At 32.1% G+C, this 14,053-nt stretch overlaps 1 protein-coding gene across 1 annotated transcript in view; it reads left to right on the top strand.

Moving 5' to 3' along the window:
- Positions 1-704: 704 nt before the first annotated feature.
- The window catches only part of LOC132719267 (hemicentin-1-like), a 22,039-nt gene continuing 8,690 nt past the window's right edge, over positions 705-14,053 (top strand). Inside the window, exons 1-2 of the mRNA XM_060703027.1 lie at positions 705-803; positions 9,765-10,094. Of these exons, the coding sequence (XP_060559010.1) occupies positions 752-803; positions 9,765-10,094 (382 nt within the window). The 5' untranslated portion in view covers positions 705-751. The remainder of the gene's footprint in view (positions 804-9,764; positions 10,095-14,053) is intronic.

The following is a 14,053-nucleotide window of genomic DNA, read 5'->3' as shown; positions in this document are numbered from 1 at the left end:
AACTATTGTCATTACAGTGTACCTAATGATACATATAAGATTTATGGCTCATCATCCTCCCTTGTAGATTACAGTTGTGTTTATGTCTTGTAGTATATTTTTTTTTACTTTATTTTAATATTAACTTTCGTAATTTTTGTAATTTGTAAAATTGTGACTATATGTGTATGAAGGTATATTGACCTATGTTTATATGTGTTGCATGTATGGAAGAGGAACGTCATTTGAAATAAACTTATTCTGTTCTGATAAAAAACAAAGTGCATATGACAAAAGACCTAATGTAGTGTTTAATAACCTGGTAAAACATACACAATTTAAATAAAAATTTATACAATTTCCAATGTAGGGCCCATAAACATATACGTTAAATTTCAGACCAATCGACCGTTGGTTTTCTGATAATTGACAAAAATATACTTTTTGAAAAGGGTCCTATTTCAGTCCCAAAAATCTATGTGAAAGACAACGCCAAAATAGCAAACAAAAAACAACACCAACAAAACAAAAGAAAATGAACAAACGGGCACACACATACACATACGCACGCACGCACGCACACACGCACGCACCAACACACACATACGCACACGCCCGGACGCAATACAAAAAGAAACATGCTAACAATTATGACCTTGCCTTTGTGCTTTGTGCTGCAATTTAAAATATGAATGTATACTGAATAATGCATTGTTGCAATTCATTTTCAGGTATATATTACCACAGATTATACGCTATTCGAGATTTGGAAATGAAAAACTTGAACATTTGTGCCTGCATCTCCATAATTTGTTTCATTCAAGGTAAGTTCAAAGGCCATATAGTTTAAGCATTTAATGTAACGTTAAACAGAATCAGTATTTAGTAAAAATTTCAAGCCTCTTCTGGACACAACTTTTTGTGAGGATGCATTTCATTACTTTCCTTAACAAACAAACAATAAATATCTTTTAAAAAAAGAAGAAAATCGGCTTAATTCCGGTACAATGAAATGAAGTGTCTCATAGATGTAGAATAAATTTGAAAGATTATTATAAAATGAAATGAACGATTTATAAATGGTAGCAATCTTTTATTTTACCTAAATTAATATTTACCCCACTGTTGAAGTAAGTCCTGAGTATGACCGGGTTGTTCCTACGTAAGGCCGAGGTCACTGTCACATGACTCGTAGGGTATCATATTTATTTAATTTCGTAAGCATTACAGTGACACATGAAATACTTGTCGAAATCAAGTAAAAATAACCCCCCAGCGATAAAATTGTGAAATGTTTTACTATTAAATTCATACTATTTCTAGCACTTGACTATATAAAGAGATTTAAGGGTAAAGCGATTAAGGTTGTTACTTCGAACAACCCTCCTCACATCGCTGTAGATTTGAGTCAAGCAAGTGATTATTGTATGGAAGCTTTGATGGACCAATACATCTCATTCATTAATATTTTTAAAACGTTGCAGATGTTGTTATTCTGGACACATTTTCTTACTCGAGTACTAAGATTTCAGAGTTAATAAGCGTAGTATAATTATGTTATTTGTCTTTATGATGATATAATGAGCATCACTGTTCGCAGTGCTGAATAGTGTAGGTAGAGCAACGTAAATAATGGCTAGTGGGAGGTATAATTCTGCTTCAAAAGTGCTGCGCAAACTTAAGTTAACTTGAAAAACAAGTATAATGAGTTTAAAATAGATTATCGGTTACGATTTTTGTTACAAAGCAAATAAATGAAAACAAAACAACAACAACAAAAACAAAAGTACAACAACAAAAAAACAACACACTTACCAATTCCACCTAACAACCCCCCCCCCCCCCCAAAAAAAAAAACAAAAAAAAAAAAAAAAAACAACAAAGAAAATAAAGAAAATAAAAATAAAAGAATAATAAAAAGAAAAAAATGAACACAGATTAATGTTTTTTCTATATAACCGATAAACGTACCTTAAACAATATTTTACCAATGAAAGTGAAAAAGGGAAAAAGTGAACAAAAATGTAACGTAGGGAATATATAGTTTATATTATATATGCTATTTTCAAAATATATAGTTTCAAGCGTTAACATAAAAAAAAATGAAAAACACACTCTATAAAAAGATGTAAAACCTTTTTTACAATCATTTTAGGTAATCAAGTGTATTTGACTGCCATGCAAATCTACTTTATTAGTATTTTGTCAAAATATTTTTTTTTCTCATTTAGGGACGATTTCTCTTTCATGTTTACGACAATGAATGCAGACAAAACATACGGTATACATCATTAATACTTTTTTATATGTCTCAGTGAACACACAAACGAAAGAATAAATTTTGATACTTGTGTCGGTTTTTGTTGGGTTTGCCGTAACAACTTTTCAAGTAGCACTTGTAGGGATAATACCAGCGTGGCTTCTCTCGTGCGCTTACTTGTATACTCTTTTCAATACGTTTTGTACATGTTTAAAGAGTCCATCTTAAAAACAATATCAAATAATTTAACTATATTAGTGATGTCAAAATCAAATACAATCCAGTCACGTTCGTTATTTTATAGACAAATTAATATAACACATCAAACGTTCATTTACTTACTGTTCTTCATCTAATGAACAATAATCACTACAATATTTCCAGCCATCCCAGTCATGTTTTATGTTCGGGTTTCTTTTGCTATGTACCTTTTCGTTATAGTGTTTTACTTCAGTTTATTAATCTGATGCATTTGACAAAATTGAAATGTAAATGGTTATGAACTAAGATAAAGTTTTCCTACCGTAAACTTTACGGATATATCAAACTAATGAATATATCGCATAAATCTCGACAATGGTCCTAAAAAATGATCTGATAATTCGATATATCTTAAAAACAATTGATTAAGCGTCCGTTCTTTAGAAGACAAAGGTAAACTATTATATCACGAATTTAACAAGCCTTTTTCTCTCTACCTATACACTATTATTTCCTTTAAATGATAACGTAAGCTATTTGAAACTGTTTATAAAATAACATAATATTTCGTTTTCGTGTGGCTTACTATCGAATTTAATAACAATATATCTACAAAGAATATTTGACAATTCATATCTTTCTCATTTATATTGACCCTTTCGAAAATAGATGTCAATTAATATGTTTGAGTTTGGGTTGAATTGAAGGAATAAAGCTCATTTTCATTCATTTCGGTACAAAATGTTTACGTCTCGTGTGATTAACTACATCTGAATGTGCCATTTTTACACAATTCAAACATTGTTATCGAAGACAATAAAAAGTAGGAGAATGTACTTGGTATTGATAAAAGTTACCATGTATTTGACCCTTTGAAGCTCATGGACCTCGATTACAGCCGTGGAAGGGCAAAAAATAATACTCAGCATATTTTACATCTTGCTCTTCCTAAATTAACCATACCTGACTACATGCTTGTCCCCCCAAAAAATTATTTCATAAACATATTAATTTTTCAATCTTCGTTATTTTTCCTTTGTACGAAAAAATGTCTACAGGTAATAGACATTATGATACTGCGTACACAGTTATGTGATATTAATTCTGCCTAGACATTCTGCGAAGCAGGTCAAGTTCATAATGGGAACAAACAGATATCACTGGCAAACAAAAACATAATAATCAAAGAAATAAATAGATAACTACAAAAAAAGATTCAAATCTTGCGATAAAGTTTGCTCACTTAAAATATTTAAAATGTACATCTCCAAAAAGGTTTGGGTTTAATCTATTTCATTAAATTTGTTTACTCATTTATATAACACTCTACTGATCATTTTGTTTTTGTACACTCACTGTCACTGCATTTTAAACTTATTATAACTCACTTTTTTAAAGTCAAATTCATATCTCATTTAAGAAAATTAATGAGTATTATTATTTATTAGTTACCGATACTGTCATTATCTCGCGAATTCTTTTCCAGTCAACATGAAGGACAATTTTTTGTTCCCAATTGTGACTGAGACTGCTTCGAATAAAGTGTAGGCAGAGTTAAACAATAACACATATCTGTGTACTCAGTATCTTGATTTTTTTAGAGTATATGCAGTATCATTTTGTCTATTTCCGGTATAAAATTCGTTTAAAGGCTTTTTTCGTACAAAGGAAAAAGGACGAAGATTGAAAATATATTTATAAAATTGATTCTACAAAAACTAATCTCCAGTTGTCTGAAACTTTCATTCCGAAACCAGAATTCCTGAGCAATCTGCATATACATGTAATAACAACTTATTTTTGACTACAGCTGATATGTTATTAACATACATGTATATTAAAAACAATAAAAGGACCAAGGATTGACCCTTGTGGAACACCACATGCTATCCGAGCAGCAGATTAGTGTGTACCTGAAACATCAGCAAGCTGCTTTCTCTCAGAAAGATATGATTGACACCACCTCAAAATACCATCACCAAGACAAGCAGCTCTTAATTATATAACAAAAGGGCCAAGATGGCCCTAGATTGCTCACCTCACATATCGAACTGATCCGATTATTAACCTAATAATCTAGTTTTTCCTGTGAGATAACCCATGCTCAAACTCATCCGAACAATTACTTACACTAGCATCCTGACTAAGTTTGATGATCATTGAGTTAAAAATGTGACCACTAGAGTGTTAACAATGTTTTTACATATCTGGCCGGTGTGACCTGATTTTTAAACCAAGATGGCCCATGTTCTTAACCTAGAAATCAATAAAACAAACTTTCAGACCAATTTACAGGACATTTGGATCAAAAATGTAGCCACTAGAGTGTTAACAAGATTTTTCTATTTTTAGCTTCTGTGACCTAGTTTTTCATCCGAGATGACCCATGTTCGAACTCTTCTAAGAAATTACCTAGCCCAGCATCCTGAACAAGTTTGATAATAATTTAGTTAAAAATTTGACCACTAGAATGTTAACAAGGTTTATCCATATTTTGGCAATGTGACCTAGATTTAACCCCAGATGACCCAAATTCAAACTTGACCTAGAAATCATCCTGACCAAGTTTGATGATTATTGAGTTAAAAATGTGACCACTAGAGTGTTAACAATGTTTTTACATATCTTGCCGGTGTGACCTGGTTTTTCAACCAAGATGACCCATGTTCAAACTTGACCTAGAAATCATCAAACTTTCAGACTAATTTCCAGGATATTGAGATCAAAACAGTAGCCACTAGAGTGTTGATAAGATTGTTCTATTTTTAGCTCCTGTGAACTAGTTATTATCAAAGATGACCCATGATCGACATCATCCGAGCAATTACCTAGGCAAGCATCCTCACTAAGTTTGATGACAATTGAGTCAAAAATGTGACCACTAGAGTGTTAACAAAGTTTTTCTATTTTTAGCTCCTGTGACCTAGTTTTTGATCCGAGATGACCCATGTTCGATCTCACCTAGACAAGAATCATGACCAAGTTAGATGATTAGTGAGTAAAAAATGTGACGGCTAGAGTGTTAACAAGGTTTTGGTACTTTTAGCTTCTGTGACCTTGTTTTTCTTTCGAGATGACCCATGTTCGAACTCATATGAGCTATTACCTAGACAAGCATCCTGACACAGTTTGATGATGATTGAGGCAAAAATGTGACCGCTAGAGTGTTTTTCTATTTTTAGCACCGATGACCTAGTTTTTCATCCGAGATGACCCATGTTCAACTCATCCGAGCTATCAATTAGATAAGCATCCTGACAAATTTTGATGATGATTGCGACAAAAATGTGACCGCTAGAGAGTTAACGAACAAGTGTGGACGGACGACGGGCGACAGACGACGGATGACGGAAATTCAACGATCCTAAAAGCTCACCATGAGCTGGCTTCGGTGAGCTAAAAAGAGTTTGGCCGTCTACAGTATTGAATGCATTTTGAAGATCTAACAGAATCATTCCAATAAAGATACATGTACCTTGATCTATTTGCATTCTTATATAGTCTGTTAAATGAATAAGACATGTATCTGAAGTCTGATTGAAATTTAAGATAACAACATATTTGATTTAAAATAGGACTCTACCTGGTCATATACAACTCTGTCAAAAAATTTAGAAACAATGCTCATCATGTAAACCGGGCGATAATTGCCAACTTAAAAAAACTATAGTAGACTTTGGCTCATCTGGAACCAGACCCTGTATTAGGGACAAATTAATTACATGTGTAAGAGGTTGAGTAATAATTTAAGCCTCATCTCTCGCAAAACGTGAATAGAGGCAACATTTGTATAAAATGTGTTAAAAGAGTCAGCAATAGACACTTTATCAAAACATATGTCATCATCAATATTGAGACACAAATTTGTATTAGAGGGAAAAATAGCCTCCTTAGATGGTAAGCCAAGATTCTTATTAAGAGTTCTCCAAAGTGACTTAGAATTTTGTTTTTTTCAAGAGATTCAGAGAAGAAATTATCTTTGCTGTAATGATGAGATCTTGAGTTATATTGCAGATGAGAGATTTAAAATTTCTTAAATTTTCATCACTTTTATTAATTTTATAATTATAAAAAGCTTTGTCTGACAATTTGATTGAATTTAAAATATCTGCTCAAATCCAAATTTCGTTATGTTTAAATATTAATTTCTTTACAGGAGAAATATTATCAACAACTGATACAAAAATACTTTTAAAATGCCCCAGGCTTCAGAAACATTATCACATAAAATTGCAGGAGTCCAGTCAGTTAGCAATAAGTTTGCTTGAAAATCATCTTTATTATAGTTTTTCATGGAACGTGTTGTAATATATCTATGTCGACCAACAAAAAGCTTATGTACCTTTCGCGTACAAAATATCATACAATGATCGCTGAGAGACGTTTAAATAACACCAGATTGAGACATTTTGTCAGGATCAGACACTAAAATAAGGTCTATAGTATATGATGTTGTATCACAAATTCTTGTAGAGTCCTGTAACAATTGACTAGTATTAAACATGTAAATAAAAGAACTTAATGCAGAAAAAAAGTGAGTTTGACTTTACATTTGTAGAAACATAATTGTTGAAGTCACCTTATCAAAAAGTCTCATACCCAGACAGAAAAATGACTGATCGAGGAACATACACTGTCAAGAACACTATAGAAATCAGATTGTTTATGTTGTCTGTAGATTGGATTTGGGTAGTAGTAATTCTAAATCATGACAATAGTTGAATACAAAATCACTGCGAATATATATAAATACTCTATAATAATATAGTTTTCAATGGACACTTCACTGTCCGGGAGAGAATTGTCAAACTATGTCTAAGAAGTACAAATACAAGCTTCTCGATTTTCTCGTGCAATGATTCTCATTTCATCCATTTTAGGTATCAAACTACGTATGCTGATATGTATGAAATAAAGAGCACGCTCCTTAAACGATTTATAATTGGAACAGTCCAAACAGGCAGCAAAATGTCCTGGGCACGGATGCACATCTCCACAAAATAGTAAACAAAAAGACAAATAACTATCAGGTGTCCTAATAATGTAAACACCTGCTTTTCTTTTAATCACTTACGTTAAAACTAAACGTATAGTTATAAGAGTTATTGTTGCGTTGTTGTGTTGAGTGTCCAACTACATGAACAAGTGGATGCTTGTTTGTGGAAAAGTGTTTACAAATATTTATTTTGAAATTCCATTTTATTGTTTCCTGTATCAAATATAATATCAAACAAAAGTTTTATGCTTAAAAGTACTGCAAGTGTAGTGTTTTCATAACTATTTGGTCGGTTTGTTCAACGAGATTCACGATAATTGACAATGTCGTTAATTACGGACAAAAAATATGATCTCACTAAGTCACAAAAGTGCAAATGGTCCCAATTATTTGTTTGCGGTACGGCGCTCTCATATTATATAAGCAATTTTCATGTTATTATTCTGTCATAAATGAATTTCAATCAGGATTAAAGAAAGGGTATTCAAAATCTAAAATCTGTCAACCTGCAGACTATATTTCAAGAGTAACTTTCAGTTTAAAATTTAAGTAATGAAGGCGCTGATATCCGTTGTGATTTTATAGTTGCCATATCATTGTATACGAATGTGCTTATGACGAAAAGGAGTCAAGATTTTGAATTGTTTCAATGTAGGTACATTATAAAGTTGTGTTCTAGGCATTGGTTAATCCTTATAAAATTGCTGATTCACTGAAATATTTATTGCAATTTTGAAACCAAGCAGCTCCATGTCAATGAAAGGCTAATTCTAAATACAGAGATTTTGAGGTTCGCAATATGATTATTTCAAATGTCAAAGAAACATTCCAATAAAAAGGTTGGAACCAAAGAATACCAATTAAACAATGTTTATTTAAAACATTTCATATTAAGTGATTTTTAAAATAATACAATATTGTTGTGAAGCAGAAATGCATAATTTACACATTTTAGTTTATACATCATTTACAAATCAATGACGGTGTTATACTACACTACATAATAACATTGTTTATATCATTATTAAATTGCTTGTCGTTTCAAATCAATGTTCTTAACCTCTAATCCGACATATCCTCGTGTTGGCGTCAAGGATAAAGTGACATTATGCACAGTTTTTGTATGTAGCTTTTATAAGGCATCATAGTAGCACATACACCTTCGGCAATAAAAGGCTCAGTTTTACTGAAATAACTTTGCTGTTATGTTCAGTCCACTACGTTTCACGATGATTTTGTCCGACTATACTCACAATTACAATCACTCAGACGCAATTCCTCGCACGATTTGCTCGTTCGTTTTCTCCAGTCTTTTTACATGAAAAATGTGCTGTCTGTTATTTCCTCGTGGTTTATCGGTATACCGGTTTGAATTTGCGCACCTCTACTTGAAAAAAAAATTGCGTAAGGGACGTTTGCAAAGATTTAGGGATGTTTATTACCCACCAATGGCATTTCTTTGTTTGACGGGGCATCACATTCTGGAACCAACCGTATTAAGTTTTGACCTCCAAGTGTGAACTTGACATCTGAGGTTTCTGTCCACGTGACACGCCGTCTAATTATTGTTAACATTTGTGTCAATGAGTTTCATTTATTTGAAATCATTTGACATAATAATGAAAAAGATATGGACAAGACAGAAAATATATCCCCAAGTGTGACATTGATTTTAGAGCTAGCGGTTTTGAAGCTACGCATGGCATGTTGTCCCTTTATTGTGAACAGTTATGCCAAGTACGATGACAAAATTATGGACCGGACACTAAAAAGCCATATAATAGACCATGCATAAGCTCTAATCTCCTTGTGTGACCTTGACTTCAGACGTAAGGATCATGTGCTGCGCATGACACTTGCTTGTCTGTTGTAAACATTTGTACCAAGAATTTTCAAAATCGTCTGATGAATGGCTTAGATCAGACACAAAAATATGACGGACAACTAGACGGACACAAAAATGTAACGTCCGTCACTCTTTCCCTTCAATAACTAAGCCACTTATAAAAGAAATCTAATACGGCTTGGCACAAATGTATACTCTCGGGTTGAATTGAGTCATAATGTGGTTAAAAAGATAAAACATCATAACAGGAATAACTCTACAATGTAGGTCTGGACGGAGCGTGCAGGCCTGAAAAGCTCGTTCTACATTCCCCTTCTTTCTTCGACAATGGGGGGGGGGGGTAGGGAAAGGCAACAACGAGACAAATTGATATAAGTTGATAGAACTTCTGTGTCACATGTGAATGAATAAACTATACAATTGTAGAAATTGGGAGCAATTATGTCAATTTGACTCTAACCATTTTGATTTTTCAATTACAGGTCTATTTTGTAAAAGCATAGTTTTATCCCCAACAAACGCAAATGTTGATTTAAACCAGAGCTTTACATTTACTTGCACATATATCGGGTATGATAAAGTCTTTGGCACAAGATGGAATATAGGGACAAATATACCATATATAGACAATCAAAGTGGCACTTGTATTGGTGGTGGAATATTTGCTAATAACACCATTTACAGAGTTGGATGTCCGTCTGATACATCTTTTACCGTAACAATATTACGTGTACAGCTTCATTATCACAATGAGATGTGGGAATGCTTTGAGCGTGACATGAAAAGTAATACTGTTACAATTCTTGTCCAAGGTCAGTAAAGTTTATTCAATCAAATTAAACGTGTTTATGTATTCAATTTTTTAATTTGTTTTAGACTACGAGGGTTGTCCTAAAAGTTCGTGCACTGCAGTTATTGTCGGGAGATTTATGAATAAAAACAAATAAATTATATATCACTTGAAAAAGGAATCTGTCTCAAATAAGAAAACAAAAGAAAAAGTCGAGTAACCGGCGTGTCGTGTAAAAGAATGGTCATTGAGTTACCTTAGTAACGTAATACCGGCGCACGACGAAAAAATGGGTTAGTTCATTACTGTAATTGTATTAATTGTTTGTTGCTTGTAAAGTGGTGTTTGCTATTTATGTTAAAATTTGTTTTACTGTCAATAGAGGAATGATTGATGCAAAGTATTGTGTTGTTTTTATTGTTTTTATGCAACGTACATGTAGCATATTCCACCAGTGCAGGAATATATTGGATAACCCGCGTCACATGCGCCGGCATTACGGACGGACGTCTGCCTGACCGGTTGTCATCGTCTACCGACTCTCTTTCTCTTCCACAGAACGTTTGTGCCATTTAAAAATCAGCATTCGTGACACTGAACTTATCCTGCTTGCCCTTTTAAGTTCTTTGTCGATTCGTTTTCAGGACATGCCGGTTACATGTTTTTTTCTTTTGTTTTCTTATTTAAGATATATCTCCTCTTCAAGTGATATATAATTCATGTTTTTCTATCAATAACTCACACGACAATAACTGCAGTGCACGAATTTTTTGGACAACCCTCGTATCATGGAGCTCAAAATACACAATTCACGATATAGTTAAATATATATTATTTCAATTATATCTTAGTCTAAAGTTTTAATATAGAACAGTTATTATAGTTAGTTGTCATCATAAATTTGTTTACATTTTAACAAAACTTGTAAATATGTGCATGAGATGTTATAGAAATGGAAACTTCTCCTGGTATTCCTTTAATTGACTTATAAACTAATGATGTACTTTTCCGAACACCTTAATGTTACTTTTACAATTCAGCCCTTACGATATTTTTCTGTTAACAATATCTGGCATTAAACTATAAAATTATCTATACTATTGAGTAATATTTATGTAAAGTAGGTTCTTGAGAGAATGAAAAAAAAAACTGAAACGAAGTACTCTATTAAATTCAGTGATACCAGAAAACATGTTGCTTTCCTTTAGATTTTATTTTTAAGTAAGCATATTTTTGTTGTATTATTCAGTCTTATCAACAATGACTTTTAATATTTAGTATATATATATATAGTGAAATGGTCTAAAATAGAAGGTCTGCAATAACAATTAACAATTTTGTAATGCAATTAACAATTTTGTTTAAAGTATTTGTAATATGGAAGTTGTTTGGCAGTATTATATGCTGGATCCGATATGTCGTAACTATATGTAACAGCAGATAGTGAATTGTTCTACTAGAACAATATATCATTGTTCATCAAAAAAAATTTCATTCTTAATGACTTAGAACTCAATCAACATTTAACAAGAACATATTTTGTAAAAGTTATATTATACAATATTTTAAAAAGTTGTGAATAATTTGCTCATTATCTATGCAGAAAGCGTCTTAGTGATAATAGCTTTACTGATAGAACGTATTAGTCTAAGAAAAATTTTTCAAAAAATGTATCAAAATGGAAATGAATTATGTTTAATATATATAGAGCATTGTTTGCATCATGCTATGTTTCCATATAAGTTATAATTTGATCCAATGTTATCAATTCTAAGAGGATATTTTTTTGTTTTAGTGAAATATGGAATATATTTTCAAGAAACATGATAAAATGGCACATAATTTCACGAGCCGGGACGGCGAGTGAAAATATGTGGCATTTTATCATGTTGAGTGAAAAATATTTACCATATTTAATGAAAGACGAAAAAATAACCTTTTTATTTAATTTCATTATCAAAGAAAAATGTTTACGAACCCCCTTGCTTGCTGCGCAACTGTAATTGCACATCGCGCAGTAATATCATTATTGTTTTGTTTTGCACGCGATATTTAGCGCTACATTGTGACGTCACGTAAACAACTATTTAAACGTCTGTACAGCGTTAATGACTGAATTAAAGATATTGGTGTTCGGATTTATTTTCTTAGTCAGACCATTTTCTATCATTCTAGATAGTTTTCAAATCAAAATTCACCAACATGTTGTTATCTATTTATCATATTTTGTAAACAAAATGGCAACAGAAGTCCCCTAAAATAAATATGAGTTTTGACTCCGCCCACTTTCATATTTATATTTCATATTTATCTTTTACAAATATGAAATATATTTGACTGATATAGCACCATATTTCATGGGTAATATTAAATAAATTATTTTATTTTTCCAATTCAATAACTTTTATATCAAAACACTTTAAGTTCTGATCAATCCCCGCTTTTATTTTCCGAGTCTAAAAACCTATAAGAAAGAATTATTGAATATGAAACCTTTATTGCTAATATATCAATGCTTATTCAGTTGAAAGTTAAGACATTTTACATAGACGTCTTTGTTTATACATTTCAAAATAGAACCCATTATAATTCATCACTTAGTAAATTTGAAAAATAACTAATCTGAATCGGTCTATAGATGACTCTATATCTATATAATATGCAAAAATGGTTAAGGTCCGTGGAACAAAATAACCACCAGATATCAAAAGAGATTTAAAAAAATCAAGGACATATTCTTAAAAAAGTACACAATTTGATTAATGAAATATGTCATATGTCGCTGTTTCGATCTAAATATTCGTCCCGAAGGATCCGAACATTGGGCGGAAACGAGGCTTGCATAATCTTCCATATTCATATCTTGAATAATTAACCTCAATAAAACAATTCTCTATGGACATTTATGTCATTACACCGTTACTATGCTGATACAACAGCGTATAAAGTTACAACTTTATTCATAACTGCGAAATTAAGTTATTCTTAGCATGCAGTTACATTCTAAAAAACGCAAAAATGACGTCATTTTAAGTTGGTTTATTAATAAAATTCGCTAGAATGACACCGTTGTATAGCACACGATTCATCCGGCACTCCGATGCCAGATTAAATTTCCGGCATGGGTAAAAGTAACGGAAACATCAATGTGATTTGCAAGGAAAATCGGTGTAGAAATGATCATTATTTAGCCCTTGACAAACGGTTTTGGTTTTTTTTGCCAGATTGTCGCCAGAGCTTCAAATAGAAACAAGGTTTTAATGACATCTTTTCAGACGTTTGGTCAATAGTGGTGAAATTAAACAGGAGTGATCCTTAGTTTCCTGTTAAATTACTAAAATTATCTCAAGGGTTACAGTCGTCTGAACAAGATGACCGCAATATCTCCAAATTGAAAAGCCTGTAAATGACAATTGCTGCTAAACCACTTGATAGATGTTGAATAAACTGCAAAGTTGTCGTTATTTTGTTGTCCAAAAATTGTTCAAATGGTTTTGTTTAGTTGTACAATCAACATGTTGAACATGTCGAAGGTCGATCACGTTACAGTTGGTAGAGAAATACTCGTTCAATTGCTCTGTATAATTTAGTTGTTTTTTTTTATAGGGAATAACTCATTTTTCAAAAATCTTTTGTGTGAAACAACAGTGTCAGAGTTAATATACTGATTTTATATGGCTATTTATTTGGATTTTAGTCAAAAATTAATCGGCAAAGATTGGTAAGTGATCAAGCGTAAAAAATCTACAAGAGGTTCGTACACAGACATTTATGATAATAGTAATATGAAAAAAAAACACTAAATGCTTATCTAAAAATGAATTTGTGAAAATGGACACTGCCCAGAAACTTAATGCCTTGTATGACATAATTGCTAATAGTAGCGGGTTGACACAACCGACATATAGCGATGAAATCGGCAAATATTTGCCAGAAATATGATATGATTTTTTATTCAAATGTTGCAAATAAGCAGACACT

Source organism: Ruditapes philippinarum, unplaced genomic scaffold (genome assembly GCF_026571515.1).
Source record: "Ruditapes philippinarum isolate M1 unplaced genomic scaffold, ASM2657151v2 ctg2358_1_1_1_1, whole genome shotgun sequence".
In the NCBI taxonomy this organism is placed as follows: domain Eukaryota; kingdom Metazoa; phylum Mollusca; class Bivalvia; order Venerida; family Veneridae; genus Ruditapes; species Ruditapes philippinarum.
This window is presented reverse-complemented; position numbering and strand designations above follow the sequence as displayed.